This window comes from Dinoponera quadriceps, unplaced genomic scaffold (assembly GCF_001313825.1).
Source record: "Dinoponera quadriceps isolate SergipeBrazil2010 unplaced genomic scaffold, ASM131382v1 scaffold1658, whole genome shotgun sequence".
Taxonomy (NCBI): Eukaryota; Metazoa; Arthropoda; class Insecta; order Hymenoptera; family Formicidae; genus Dinoponera; species Dinoponera quadriceps.
Genome location: NW_014555920.1, coordinates 632,569 through 648,536, shown reverse-complemented (window position 1 = coordinate 648,536; position 15,968 = coordinate 632,569). Strand labels below are relative to the sequence as shown.

The window sequence follows — 15,968 nt, the reverse complement described above, 5'->3', positions numbered from 1 at the left end:
TGGTATCAGCACCGCTAATGCTATAGTCCATTATTAACGAAACGTGCATTATTTGTTTCCCCCGCGATTAGTTCGAAAGCTAACGAGGATTTGATGACTGATGGAGTAACAGATACGAAATTGTGTCTTGAATATTTATTTCGTTTATGTAAGTCCTTTTGTTTTAATTTCTCTCGCCCTATGATTTGAGTTTGGAGCCAGTTTTTAGTTGTCAAGCGTAATGCACGAGTGAATAGCACGTGTCACCGTCTATCACGCAGATTTGGTGATTGTTACAGAATAATGGTGCGGAGGTGATAGCCGATTTTGCGGCTCGCGTCGCGAAAGCCGCGACCGAGGAGTCCGACTCAGGCTCAACGGTATCGGCGAACGCGTCCGATACTACGTCCGCCAATACGTCTCAAACGTCGACGGCGCAAAGTTTATCAAACGTCCAAAATAATTCCAGTAACGGCGCGAATAGTCAATATAATGCCAGTTCACCTTCGTCTACGCAAAACGTAGCTGGCGGTGTTGTATCTGCGATAAATAGTCAATCGTTAGGTACTAGTAGCAAGGCGCAAGTAGACTCTACCGTGACTAAAGCGGAGTCGAAACCACTGCAACTCCCTTCGAAAGAGTTCCAGCCTAGGAGCGAAGTAAAAAATACGACGATCGAGGAATCGTCAGTCGTCGTTCCAACGGTGGTCGCTGTCGCGAGCAAGGATACTGTTCCCGCGTCAACCGCTAATGCCGGAACAGTAACGGCAACGGCGGCGGCCACAACGGCGACGACTATAACGTCGGCAGTCGCCGAGACCCAGCCTGAGGCTGTTGGGTCCGGCCCGGCACCTATTACGAGCTCCGAAGTGGCCAAGGGCAGCGCTAACACTTCGCCTCATGTAACACAGACGGCAGTTACAACTTCACATTGGAACGTACCGAGCGTGAACGTTGGCCAAGACATCGCTAAACCGTCCGCCACTGCCCCGAGTGCTAACCCCGTTCCTGCCCGAGAACCGTTTCCCAATCTGTCCGCCAAGAACACGTCGAATTCGCCGCCGAGGAGGAAATCGCAGAACCACGCTCACAGTCAGCCTAACGCTACCGAGCTGCCTTCGAGTGCCAAAGAGCAGAAGGGCGACAGAAAAACCCGGGAGAAGAGTCTGAGTTCGCGAGGTGGTGCTGCTTCTTCCACGCCCGTTCACAATCAGCAGACGGACCATCATCACCAGAAAGCGAATGGCGACGCGGTTGGCCAGAAAGCCGAGACGGAGAACCTCCCCAGGAACGAGGTCCAGCAGAAACCGGCCGACAGTGAGTACTTACGCAATTATTTTAAAATCGCTTTTTACACACACACACACGTAGATGTATTATATTGACCGAGAACGTTCCGCCCATGGCGGAGGACTTCTGTTTTATAAACGGTTTTTAACACTTGTGTTGTCTGGTGAGTATCTCAATTATGTCGTTCATTTATCTCTCGTTTACGTCACGTGATATTGAATGATGTCGTTTTACGCTCCACTTAAATTTCCTTTTAGTGTCTTTTAAATGGGAAAAATATTTCCTTCGGATACGAGGAAAACCCGTGTCTCTCTGTTGCTTAACAGTTGACTAATATCAATATTTCACTGTGAGAAAAAGTAGAGACAATCGGCGCATATCGTGAGGTCTCTTTACATGTGTATGTGCACGCGTATACAGCGATATTAATGTATACCCAATTGCATCATCATTTCCCCTCAAGTATGAACGGTACTTCGCACATCGACACTAATACTGACGATTTTGGCCATTTTTGCGTTTAAGTAGACAAAAATGGACTGAAAATTACAAAAAGAGCACAAAAGACGCGTCAACGCGGGAAAATGCACTCCGGTTACGCCCAGACGGCCACAGCCTTGAACGAGTTTACTCAAGGATACGACAACTGCCCTCTCTCTATATTTCTCTTTCACCCGCAATTGGAAATTCACCGGCGTCGCGATAATTGTTGAGAATTGTTATCGATTACGAGCAATCGACGTAACTGACGAGTGTGATTTATTGGTGGAAACCGATGCATTCCAAAACGCCTGCTGCTTGAACTTTGTGCCACGCATTCGCGATAACACGCGATATGCATGATTTACACCGTCTCAAGCTTTAAACAAGTTCTTTTAATACGCAGAAGCACTAAGTAGTCGACTGAGCAACTAAACCTAACGATTCTATGATACTATTTTATATAATCGATCTTGTACTTCTGAAAGAAAAAGAGAGAGAGAGAGCGTTTTTTGTATACTTTGTGCAAGCTTTTCTATGTCACACAAGTTTCTTTTTTTGCATCTTAGCAACTGTTCATATCGTCAACAAAAATACGTTTCAATGTATACCTGAAAATATCTCTCAGCCATAAATTTCGTGGTCTAGTAAAATGAACATAAAATCTATGTAACGTGTCGAGCGTGAATACATGTGCGCGCGCATACACGTGTCCACTTGAACATTAGGCCTGATCTTTTCAGCCTGAATTACACGCTGTACTTTTTATCTTTAAGGAAAAACAAGTATACGATTTAGCGTTTAACGGAAAAGGAGCTAAATTCCAACACGGCATTGGTTCAGCCGAAAAGAACAAGGCCTATTGTTGCTTTGCAGGTCAATTTCCTTTTTTCCCCGAAGAGGGCTCCTTTTGCACCCTCCTTTTTAACCCTACCCTAGCCCAACCCAGCCTAACCCAACCTAAAATCCCACGAGGAGGGTAGTACTCATCGTGCAGTCGTCGAGAGCGGTCGTTTCGGCCATCGTTCTTAAATTCCCACAGTGCCGCGCAGTGAACTCAGGGATCTCGTAGCCGGTAGTCGGAAGCAACGTCGAGAATCTTCATTGTGAAACGCATTTGTGTTTCAAACTCGGTCGTAACTCGGTCGACGGAAGTAACGATACAACTTGAACGTCCGAAACGTGTTTCGTCATTCTCGAAAGCAGCGTGCTCGATTTCAATTTTACTTCGACGACCGTTTGATCACGTGTCAACAGACATTAACTCGCCAGTAGAAACCAACCGTGATTCGCGTGCAGTTCTTAATAATCGCATTTTTACTTGCTGAATTTCCGAGGACGGAGATTTTCAAGATTCTCACTGCTATTGTCTCGAATAAAACTTTCTAGAATATCGCGCGTGTTTTCGACGTTGTTGTTCCGTGTTAAGTGCAGCGCGTTTCGGGCGTGATTCGTCCGCGCGAATTCCACTGAGGATATCAGTAACCTGTGCAATCTGTGCTTCTTCGATCTGCGATCTACCTCTCGTCGCGAAAAATGGGGAAGAAAACCAAGAAAAATGGTAAGGCAAATTCTTCCTCTCAGCCAGCACGTGCATATGCGCGAGTGCGCGCATACCTGCACGTTTTCTCGGCCTTTCTTTATTCGCGTTGTCATCCTACGGGCTTCCGCGTACGAGACACCGAAGCGTGCACGTGGGTCAGCGTCGCTGAGAGAAATTCGCGTTTGCATACCCTCGGTGAATTTCGGGGTTGATTCGCGTGTATCAGGGGGGGGGTAAAAACGTGAGCGCGCGCTCGAGAGAACGGGGCATCGATCGCGCTCGTGAAAATGGATGTCGTTTCGACGGGCTCTCCGGAAGAAGGACGCGTATTTAGGCTCGGAAGCGTCCTCGGGCTCGCCTTCTTCTCTTCCTCTTTCTCCTCGCATCCTATGAACGTCTGTCCTTTTCGGGACGCGCTTTGGAGGCCCGTCTTCCTCCTGCACCGTGATCGAAACGTGCGGGATAAGGTGCGGCGAGGCGCGGCGCGGCATTGCGCGACGAGCCGAAGGCAGACGGTGACGCGTTTACGCGAAAACTGCCGACGAATCGCGAGGATGCACGAAGCAGGTTAACCGGTGACTGGTGTTGGGCCACGGAGAGAGGGGTGGAAGTCTCGGCGACGGCATCGGTCTCTTTCGTCGCCGAGGGTCTCTTTCAGTAGCTAGCACGTGCTCCGCTAGCCGGCGGCCTCGTTCTACTCTCCGCTCTCTTCTACATCCCGATTCCACCCTCGGGCCCCCCTTCTCCCCCCGCCCCCCTTTTTTTTGGTTCGCGTCCCCATTTTTGTTCCGTTCCTCTCCGTGTCTCCTTTCGCACCCCGGGGAACTTTCCTCGACGTCGCGCTTCGAATTTTTACATTCCTCTTAATCGTTGTACGCGTTTTACACGTGCGTCATCTCTCGTTGCCCACGTATCTGAGATACCTCGTTCACGGTGTTCATTCGCGACCATTTCGGAAATAATTGTACATATCTTGTTTTTTTTTTTTTAATTTTTAATTTTTACTCGATTCCGACGAGCGCCCTATACACGCATCGTTCTCCGTCCCCGCATCTGGTTCCTCTCCGCTCTTTCCTCGGTACCTCCTGCGAAATCTCTGCGTCTCTCGCATTGTCTCGTCGGTGCGGTTCCTTAGGTAAGAATGCGTTTTCGATGGAGTGAAGAGTTTCCCCGTCTTATCGCGTGAGTGTGAGAAAGCGAATAACAAGTGAGTTGAAACAAGTGGGCGAAGAATAGCAGCGGTGGCTCCCATAATGGAAGGACAACCTTAAATCGAGATGTATGTACGTATGAATTTTTCTTCTCATCTCCATTTTTCCCTCCTTTTTCCTCTTCTTTCGCTCTCTACCGGACGTCTCTCTCGCCGGCTTTCGGTGCGGGCCGTGATCAAAAATGTCGGATGCCTTGGTAGCAACGTGGTTCCCGACATCTTGTAGTCGGCGAGGCGAGCTAGGTAAGGAGGTGAGACGGGAGGAGGAGAGAGGGAAGGAGACGAGACGGCGCTACGCGCGCGGGCTCTCGCTCGCTTGCTCGCTCGCTCACGCACGCACGCACACCCGTTTTACTCATTTTATTCCTTTCATTAGATTTGCAAATCGCATGCCGCACTCTACGTGGCAGTCCCGCGCCGATAATGTACCGCGAGCGCAACGCGTCCGTTCGAATGTCGAAGGCGCTGCTCAAATATGGCCACCCAGATGCGGCAGCGACCGACGCACACGCGGAGTCACGAGGCGGGTCCCCGTCGGTTACTCTCTCTCTCTCTCTCTCTCTTTCTGCAAGAGAAAGAGATGCTCCTACCCGCGAAAGGCCGTTCGTCATCGCGAATCACTCCAAAAAATAAGTATCGCGCGATTCTCCCGGACTCCGTTGAATGTGTGTCGCAACGTTATCGCGACGGCTGTTATCTAACTAATTCCTTACCACGTGCATACATACGGATTTCGAGTAGATTTGAAAAAATTTAACAAAACTTGGCGGAGGGAGGGTGAAGCGCAATGAAATGCGCTCGAAATTGGAGTCTTGGAAATTGATCGTGTCGATTTTCGAACGTTGTTTAAATCGCACGCAACGAGCGCGATCCGATAGGCGTTCGGAGGAAAAGACGTTACACGCCGACCACGCGGTCGTGCGTGTGAGGCCATTTTGTGAATGATCGAAAGAGAACGCAGCACCCATATTGGCTCGCCAAGGTTCCCGCTCGGCTCTCGTAATGCCGTCTTTTTAACTCCGCTTCACGAAGTCGGCGATTCGTTTCTCTTTCTGTGTCGGAAACACTCCGCTCCGCTTTCGCGATTTATTTATGTGATACATCGAAATCGGGAATCGCTCTTCGCTCGAAATTTATCTTTTCACGATCACGTACCCGAGCGATCATTGTTTAGCGCTCGGAATACTCCGATTTATTCACTTTGGCGAATTTCTCAATATATATTTTTTGCGGTAAATCAATGATAGTGTTTCTCAAGTTAGAGTTTCGTTCGCACATTCTTGCGATTCTTTTTATAATTTTACTTCTCATCCTTTGTATATCTCGTTCTCCGTTCGCTTTCCATATGTTGTTTTTATAACCGCTTGGCAACAAAAAGGTTTTCTGTTACTGAAGAATGTTATTTTAATCATAAGTATCGACCGAATTTTTTAATAAATTCTACACGGAAAAAAGGAATTAGCTGTTCACATAATCCATTGAAATTTAGTTACCAGACCTGGTCTTTAGCTGTAGGAGCTAAAAATTAGTTACACGGACAAGAAAATGTACTAAATTGACTAAATTTCAATTGTATTATATGTACAGCTAATTTTTACCTGTGTGAATTAGATTTTAATTATGGGAGTTAATTCTCTTCTTTCTATACATGATAAAGATTAGATGGCAGAAATTTGCATAATTTACATGACGATACGAAGGAAATGAGAAGCTTTACTTTTAAATACTAAAATTGATTCATTTCGCTAAATTAGTTTTGCATTAAAACTCTTCATTTCAAATATTAAAATCGCCCCTTTTTTTAAGTTGTTCATAGCAATTAGGAAGGATAGATTTTCGAATGCACGTATTACATGAAAGAGACTTCGAAAAAAAAAAAAAAAATCGTAGAACCGAATGACGCGCCATTCGAAATCGAGATCGACCCCGATACTCTGGGCTTTCCGCTTGGTGCACGAGTGCACTCGAGCATCCGGTTCGGCTTATCAGCCGAAATGATTGACCCGCGGGAGAAATGCATTGATAATAGAAGCATCATTGCCGAAACCGCGTACACACACTCCGGTCCGGTAAAAGAAGTCTCGTCGGGGTCACGGCCGCGTGTGGTAACGCGAATGCGCGCGGCGACGCGAGTGCGTGAATGCGTGCCGTGTGCGCACGCGCGCGCTCTCTTCGCTCGGCTAGGACCTCGGCTAATGCGCCATTTCACATGGGAACACGCAGCGAGCGTGTGCATCGAAAAAAATATCACGAGACTTTCGGCGCCGCGCGCGACCTTGGACCGCCGCCGCCGCCGCCGTCGTTCAGCGGCGATCGAGTGAAAGTCTTCCGCGGATTAGAAAAGAATCCCGCGGCCGCAAGGTGGAAAATGGCGCGCGCGGCTGCTTTGAGCACCGAGGAGCCCCGTTTATTATATGCAAGGACAAACGATTTTTTTTCACTCGAGTTCTGGATTATTTGTTCGACTCTCGGACAACTTTTATAATATCGCAATTTCGGAAAAAAATCGGACAATTTATATATAACATCGAGTATCATTTTGTTTTATTAGATTATACCACATTGTTTGATGGAAAAAATCACTATTATTCCAAGAAATTGAATATTTATTTTCAATCAAGCGATGCATTATTTTTGGTTATATTCGAAATTTCGTTCCGTAAGATTAGATCGCGCGTTATTTGATGAAAAATTACTGTTTAGACGTTTTGTTTTGCAATCTAATCTGTTGCTTGGACTAACCAATATAATATTTGGTTAAAAATTCAAGAGCGATTATGGCGTCGCTTAGTTTGTACATTTGGCCAATGTATTATAATAATAAAATGTAAATAAAAAGAAACCGTTCTTCCGTGTAACGTTTCGTTCATTAACGAGACTGGATAGTTGAAGGACTGTTCATGCGTTGGTAATCACCAGATATCGTTATGGGCGAACGTACGATTTTCGATGTAGCTTAAACTTTGGCCTTTCGGGGGAAGTCCACGACCGGACGCGGATCCAGAAATATTTCTACGCGCCGCACGAAAGCATTTCGGGAGATCGCGTCGATCCCACTCTCTCTTCTGTCTACAATTCTATATCTCGAATGGTCGTACAAGAATTTCAAGTTGATACGAAGGAAAGTGTATCTCTACTAAAATAGGAATATATTTACTCAAGATTAAGATACACGCCGAGATAAGCCTCCGATATTTGGAATCTCTACCAGATAAGTAGATATTCAAAATAATTGTGAAATTATTACAAATTTGGAGCGATTTGTATTCCAAGTCGAGAGTAGCAAAAATTTCTCGGTAAATATCCGGTAATATTATTATTAATTCTAATTTATTATTGAATAAATTCATAACTGCAAAACGAAATATATTCAAATATATACTGAAAGTCCACTTGCACTGGATATTGATATTCAATATATTCGAGCGGTTAACACGTTTCAAACTTCTCATACTCCGCATGTGATGCAATTCAACGTGGAAAAGAAGAATTTCCTTCTTCCACGTCGTTTCTGTTTCTAGATTTCCGATAATATTAAAAAATTCGAATTAAAAAACCACGGGTAAGTCAGGAATGTTTTTGGATTCTTGTTCGGTTTCGAAGGCTCGAGTAAAAATGGAAAATCAGATAAAATTCTTCTGTTATCATTAAGATAACCAACATGCTTCTGTTAGATAGTGGTCGATAATTCACATTATTGACATAAGTCTCATCATGTAAAACTTGGAATGGAAAAATTTTCGTTACGCTCACTTCGGAAAACAATGGAACACAAACGATCACTTTGCTGAGATGACCGTACAATAGATTAGATTGGATCTAAGAACTTGGAGATTAGATCTAACAAAACATGGAGATTAGACCTAACAAAACCCATCCTTTTTTAAACATAGTAGATAATTTTTAGCTATTATATCTTTAAATATCATTGACGTAATATTAATGTACATGTTAGAATATTGTACGGATAAGATGATATTTTTACGCTTTTCGCGATAACGAGAAGGCGACTCGAAAATGAATTGGAATAGATTACAAATTTAAATCGTCATGTAGTAACAACTAACGACTGCGATAACATGTGGCTCACGATACGATTAAGAAGCACATACACACGCACAGCACACACCAGAGCGCACGAGGGGTATACTCGCGAAACCAGGCCGGTTTTTCTGTCGATGCGACGACGCTCGTCTTATAAGCCTCCGTCGATGCACGACGGACGATTCGCGCGCGCGACTCCACCGCGATCGGAGCCGTCTAATTATATCGTCTTTCTCGAAATCCGCGCCATTGCGCGAGCGCTCGACCTCTGCGCGATTTTTATTTATTGGCCGTCGGCGACGGCGACGGGGATCGCCGATTGTACGATTCTCTTTCGAGATAGCCACCTCGACCCGCTTTTGCAAAATGCGACTCAACCTACTTTCATGCATCGAGAATCGAATCGAAGAGCGGCATATGGTGCTCAGTGAAGGTACTCGTGCGCACGCCGATTAATCAGCCGATTCTAATAGCCGCCAACCGAACTATCGGCGGAAAAATAGAGAGAAATCCGATGGGAAGTCGAAGTTTCGAGCGCTCCATCGGCTTCCGATCGATCCGAGTGGGAATCGCGCGTACCGCTGTGCGATGCACTCGTCGTCGCGTGGAAATGGATAGATAAATTAACGTGGAAATGGATAAAATCAAGGCTTTTCCTCTGTTTTTTCACGCGACACCGCGTGTACGCGCGCGCGCGCACGATACGTTTCTGCGGATTAGAGAGAGAGAGAGAGAGAGAGAGCCATACACGAAATTGCGCGCTCAGTGCGCCTGCTCCAACGCAAACCGGCGAACAGAACTAATTTAAGAAATCCTATGTCGTGCCTGTTGGTTTGCGCCAGTTCACAGGTTAAAATAGATGCGTGAAAGTCGTCGGGCGCCGCGGGGCCAGAGCTCCCCCGAGGCTTTTCCGAAGTGTCTTTTCGATCCGAGACTATCGTCCGCGATCGTCCCGATCCTTTTCGACCGTTAAGCCGCTGAATCGTTCGCGATTCGTTATCTCGTCGTCGTCGTCGGTAATCGGATCGGAATTCTAGTGCTCGGCGGCTAAACCGGTGTGGTCTTCGTTTCCGCCGTCTTCGGCCTTTCTCGACATCCCATCGTCATCGTTGTCCGATCGGAAGCGCGAATCGCCGACATTTTTTACCGATCACGTCGCCGAAAATGCGAGTGTCGTCGTCATCGTCGTCGTCGTCGTCGCGTTTCGTGTCGCATCTACACCGCGTTTGGCAGGGATTTGGCAGGTTTATAAATAAATACTGAATCAGTGGGGCCGCGGCGGGGCGGGGGAGGCGCGCGGGCGGCGGTCGAGAACGACGGATCGCCCTGAAACTCGAGCCATCCTCGAGGATGTGAGAGCTCACGTGTACGTATGCACACGCGAGAAACATGGGCGACCGAAGAACAACGGCGACGACGAATTGCGGCGGCGGCAGCCGCGCCAGCAGCAGCACCAGATCCAAAAGTCGTCATCGACGCGGGTCCCGAGACCACGGTACTCTTGTTCTTTGTAGCGAAGCGCCCCTTCGATGTCGGCCGTGCATCGACACGTCGACGAGATATCCTTCGGATATCGTTGAACAGACTCCCAACACCTTCCTGGTTATCCATGCGTTATACATTGATTGATTGAGTGTTTGTTAATCGTTCTAGAACACTTCCCTTAGGACATAGACGCAATAACAACAAAGTGTATTATTGAATTATATTATTACGTATATTTACAGGTTAGCAAAATATTAAAGAAGAAAGTAAAGATAATTTCGAAGAAAAACTATTAATACCATAATTTGGTGTTAACCCTCTAATGGTAAGGTTGAGGTTGCACGTATAACCGTGTGTCTTTCCTTTCTTCTTGCAGGTAAAGCTGTACAAAAGCAAAAGAGCAAGAACAAGCTGAAACCTCGCGAACTGAATCGCAAGGGAGCCGAGAAGGAAGGCACGGACATGGACGCGTTTGTAAATACAGCACCAGCACCGAAGACTGCCGAGATCAAGCAGGACAACAAGGAGTCGCAGTCCGTCCCGGTTGCTCCGAAGGACAGTAATAAAGAATCCGTCAGGGAGATCAAGGACATGAAGGAGAAGGATAATTACGAGTCGAAGAAGGAGAAGGAGATCTTGGCCGTGTCAAAAAACGAGAAGCACGAGCTCGTCGAGGTGTCGAAGGAAAGCACTCCTGTGCAACAGGCGCCGTCTCCTCCCGTCGTTGACAAGCTGCCGATTAGCAAGGAAACCTCTAAGGAAACCACCCCTCCGAAGATAGGGGATAACGCGAAGCCACCAATTAGCAATGTGTGCAATACGCAACAACCGAAAGCAACGGTGGCGGCAGCGCCGGTAATTCCAGCAGTGGTTCCCAACGACGTTGTTGATCACGCCAAGATCAAGGAGGACATCAACCTGGAGATCCTGGTCGCGCAGAAGAACGAGGAGAACTCCAAGGTGTCGGCGTTGAGCATGCCCAACGAGGAGGAGGAGAAACTGACGGCGGCAACAGTGGAAGCTGCGAAGCAAGACGTCGAAACAAAAGATGCCTTGACGGAGACCGTGCCTAAAGCACCGGTGCTCAAGTATACGTATAAGGAGGATCAATGGAGTCCGATCAATACAGGCGGAAAGAAGATGTACGACAGAGACTTTCTCATGAGATTGCAGTTTGATCCCAATAGCAAGATCAAACCGCCCAATCTACCAGACCTGGAGATCGTTCTTAAGGATTCTAGAGTAAGATGTTCATCTCGTTGCTTTCGTACATGCATTATTATATGCCTCTTACATACATAATATCTATGGGGGTCTCTTATAAATATATATTTTTTGTTTACATGTTTGTATTGTATTATATATTTTGTATCTCTCATACATATATATTGCATTAATGTATATTTTATAATAGGTACGTCTTAGCACTATGACGGATTTAAGACCGTTTGCTCAAGTGCACTTGAACAGGCATGATGCGTTGATGCCCGGGTTTGCGAAGACTAATGCAAATTCTCGTTTGGTAAGTCAATAAACACATTAAGTCGTGTCGAATGGAATGGACGATTCTTTGTACAGTTTCTGTAAAGAAATCTGCCATTTTATTCGAAATGACCTGTAATATTTGGAGATTAGGGGATATATTATGGAACTATTTCAGTTTTTCAGAAGAGTTAAGATAAAAAATTAATACCAATTTACTTGGACACGTCCCAAACTTTGAGTACTTTCGTTATTTTAGTCTTCAAATAAATAATACATTTACATTTTACTTAAACGAAGAAATTAAAATTTATTCAATAATCCACATTTATTTAGATTAAAATTTATCCTCAAGCAAATAATCAAGATTTCAACATAGAATAAATGTTTCTTTACATTATTTCATGTTTAAATGTAACCATGCAAGAATTTTTTTCATTTTATCGTAGATACAGTAAAGCTGATGGCAGAAGACTAGATGTAAACGTTTACGTCTAGTTCTCTGTCATCAGCCTAAGAAATAATGAATCATTCGTGATATTAAGTAGTTTTGAATTATAAGAATAGACCAGATAATTTTTTAACTAAGACGATATACAAAGTACAAGTTCGACCTGTTGACTGTATTAAAATTTTATATTCCATCCTATTAAGAGTTTCACATCTCACGAATAGGAAATTAATCAGCATACAGCCCAGCCGCGGAGAGGTTTTATGATATTATGAGGTATCACGCTAGCGATTGTCGATTGCGTCCGCGTCTCTTGACTAATCAAATTACCAACGTCTCTACCTAATTAATCAAAAAACAATCGTAGGCGCGGACGCGAATGCAATTTACAATCTGTGTGATACGGGCATTATGCCGTGATTCGAGAAGGCCGCTACCGTTTTTTTGTTTCGTCGCGTAGCAACGATTGCCTCGAAAGACGGGTGGAATTCCAATTGGAAACCGACCAGTCAGAAACGTACGTTTCCAATCAGAATTGTAAAATAGTTCCATAATAGCTCCTCAGGAGTGGAGTTAGTTAAATGATGCCGAATTAAAGTAGTGGTCCGAAATCCTGTGAAGGAAGACACAATCCTTCTGATTGAAATGATTGCGCTTTTGGAATTACTTGTGCGTGTCGTGTTACCATTGCTATATCAGGCGGTCGTATTATGTTTACAGCCACCCACAAGTCGTAATAAGAGTCATCCAGGAGGGAAATCGAGCAAACCGGCTAAGCCAAACGTTATACAGTACTCGTTATCAGTTAAGGAAGACGTGCAATTAAAAAGAATCAACAATGCTTGGGTCCCGCTAAGAGTTCAGACTGCGAATATGTCGACAGATCAAGTTAAGTCATTTAATATTGTCAACGGCGTTCGCGGCGTGTTGAACAAGCTCACTCCGGAAAAGTTCGGAAGGTTGATGGAACTTATCAAGGAACTCGAAATCGATACGCCCGCACGGCTACAGGACGTCATCGGCCTGGTGTTTGAGAAAGCTGTCGACGAACCCTGCTACTCTGTTGAGTATGCACAGTTGTGCAGAGAATTGGGTCCGTTGGAAGTTAAGGTGCCTGACCTTGATGGTGAAGTTATTACATTCAAGAAACTCATCATCACACGTTGCCAGAAAGAGTTTGAGAAAAATCCCAACGACGACATTATGAGAAACAAAGCACTTAAAGAAATTGATGAGTGCAGAGATCCCGTGAGTGTCTCTCTTGATTTATTTCAATCTGTAGTTATTTTTACTCTTTTTTTTTTTTCCTCCCTCCATGATCGTGAATATGATAATTTCAAAATATCTGACTGTGTTATTGCTCTTTTATTAGAATCTCAAGAAGGAAATGAAATTGTCATTCGAAGATAAGGAACGTAGACAACGTGTAAAAGCTGTAGGAAATGTTCGGTAAGTGAATCTTTTTGCCCAATATGTCTCTCTACATGCTTATTGCAAGATATATTTAAATATAAAAGTGAAAGAGTACCTATAAAGTAAGAGAGGGTCATTTTTGCACTTATCATTTCATCAAGAGTTGAAAACAAGATTATTTTTATTGAGAAAATACATAAAATAAATAGTAACAAAATAATAACAAATAATAAAGTATTTTTGCGAGAACGTAGTTTTTGTTTTCTGAATACATATTTTATTTATCACATTTATTTATAGATTCATCGGAGAGCTATACAGAGCATCGATATTGACCACCAAAATCATGCATCGCTGCATTAAACAACTATTGCAGCTAAATTCCGAAGAAAGCATGGAGTGCCTGTGCAAGTTATTCGAAACGATAGGTCCAGATATAGAAGATAGACCTGGCGAGGTAAAGATGTATTTTTATATTTTCGCTTTCTCACTCTTATGTTCAAAATGGAACATGTACATTTTTTACAAGAAAAATGCAGCTAAAGAGTGAATAGACTTCTTAGTCAAAAAGGAAAATTTTAGCTATGATTTCCGTTATTTGTTGTCTTATTCATTTCTCACTTGCTCTTTGTTTTCTATTCCAGGACATCAACGAATACTTCAACAGGATGCAGGAGATTGTTTCTCGAAAGGGACAAAATCTCCCTAAGATCAACTCCAGGGTACGTTTTATGATACAAGATGTCATAGAACTACGAGACAGGGCGTGGAAAAAAAGGAGGGAAGTAGAGAGCAGCCCCAAGACGATAGATGAAATCACCAAGGAGGCAGAGTCTGAGAAATTAGATTCACAGCTCAACAGTGCTCTGCTGAACACTCCACGAAAAGACGATCGGAACAACGACAAGAAGAAAAATCGTGAGTCTCATTTGTAATAACGCACAGTTGTAATTAGTTTCCTACATGTTCTGATAATAAAGCCTCTGTATTATTAATAAATGTCGCACGTATTCTCCTCAACGATAATTTTGCATGCATATAATGATAATTTTTTGCAGGTGGAGGACTTGGTCCTACAGATGATGGCTGGAGCCAACCTGTAGGTAGAATGAGGCCTGCGACCTACTCAGTTGAAACAGCAAAACTGAAGAATAAACCAGTAAGTAAAGCAAATTTTCCCCACCAACATTTAATCCCTCTTTGTGATGCAAACGCTAACTATTAAACATTGTTAACGCGAATATTGTTATCATATATATCATCTCTTATTTTCTTTATAGCCGCCCATGGACGATATGCAACTTGGTAGTCGAAATGCTTATCTGTGGGCGAAAAATCCAGTTATGGGCGCCAATAAGACAATAAGTGCAAATAAGTTTGCATGTCTCGAGAATATGTCTACCAACTTCGACCAGGACAAGAGGATGCCACTGCCACTTTCTGGGTAAGTCCTATTTTATTTCAAACGCAATTGCTGCCAATCGTATCACAACTGTTGCTCCTACATCTTGTGTTTTGCAAATATGATGATACACAAAAGACTAGAGTTTCTGAACACGCTAGAACATCCATGATCTTAAAATTATTCTGACGTTTCATAAACCTTGCACGTTAGCATTATAGACATATTAGAAACGGTCGATTATATTTCCATCTCGTGATTTCAGATCAAGATCGACGGGTCCATGTGGCCGTGACTACAAGAGTTCCTATGGTATGTCTTCTTATATGCAGATAATAACTTTAATACGAGATGATGCTTAAAAGTATTCCCGGTGTCGTTAGGAAGAGAATTTTAAAAGAAACGTCATTATTTCCACAGATGGTAGGAATTCCCGTAACGGTAGTCACCAAATGAGTGGCGCATCATCGAGTCGAGGTGGCAGCTCATTACTGGATAGTTCGCGCAGCCAGAGCATGTCGATGCCTTCGCCTATAATGAAGTCTGCTTCACAATCTGGCACAATTAGTCATAAACCTCCGATGTCGGAGCATGACTTCACGAAGGCGTTGAATTCCACGTTGCGACACTATCTTGAAGAGCCAATCGTCAAGGTGAGTCTTCCGCTGAATCTGAAATAATAATATAAGAAATATTAATATATAAGTTTAGCGATGCGAGTGTGTTATCAAGTCGTACACAATCGCACGCTCCTTAGATCCATCTCTGATTCTCATAGGAGATGCTTGAGTCATTGGCGTGCAATAATACTCAACAATACCTTCTTTTTGGTCTCTTGTGGTAATATCTATTATTACGTTACTCACATAACCAACAAGAGGACAAACCAAAATTTGAAGAAGCGTTTTATTCGACTTCAAATATATCCGGCGATATTTAAACGCCAAAATATCTACGACGTGATCTAAATTGAACGCATTTCCCTCTGTTTGCAGAATACAGCGCTAGAGGTTAAAGAGAAGTTCGATAGTTCCTCCTTTAGCAAATTCACCCTGGAGTGTATGAACCATGTTTTTGAGAAGACAGCTACCGATCGTGAAAACGTTTCTAAGCTTATGTCCCATTTGATTAAGGAAAAAATCTTACCTCTGCAATATTTTAAGAGTGGGTGAGTAATGATACGTGTCCA

The 15,968-nt window shown here is 44.0% G+C and overlaps 1 protein-coding gene across 5 annotated transcripts in view; it reads left to right on the top strand.

Annotated features, from left to right (window-relative positions):
- LOC106745736 (eukaryotic translation initiation factor 4 gamma 3-like) overlaps nt 1-15,968 on the top strand; it is a 48,123-nt gene that overhangs the window by 28,024 nt on the left and 4,131 nt on the right. For all 5 annotated transcript variants that reach the window (XM_014621609.1, XM_014621608.1, XM_014621610.1 and 2 more), the window contains 12 exons: nt 279-1,296; nt 10,408-11,273; nt 11,446-11,553; nt 12,685-13,212; nt 13,337-13,413; nt 13,678-13,834; nt 14,022-14,295; nt 14,436-14,536; nt 14,658-14,821; nt 15,045-15,091; nt 15,200-15,432; nt 15,775-15,947. In XM_014621609.1, coding sequence (XP_014477095.1) covers nt 279-1,296; nt 10,408-11,273; nt 11,446-11,553; nt 12,685-13,212; nt 13,337-13,413; nt 13,678-13,834; nt 14,022-14,295; nt 14,436-14,536; nt 14,658-14,821; nt 15,045-15,091; nt 15,200-15,432; nt 15,775-15,947 — 3,746 coding nt within the window. The remainder of the gene's footprint in view (nt 1-278; nt 1,297-10,407; nt 11,274-11,445; nt 11,554-12,684; nt 13,213-13,336; nt 13,414-13,677; nt 13,835-14,021; nt 14,296-14,435; nt 14,537-14,657; nt 14,822-15,044; nt 15,092-15,199; nt 15,433-15,774; nt 15,948-15,968) is intronic.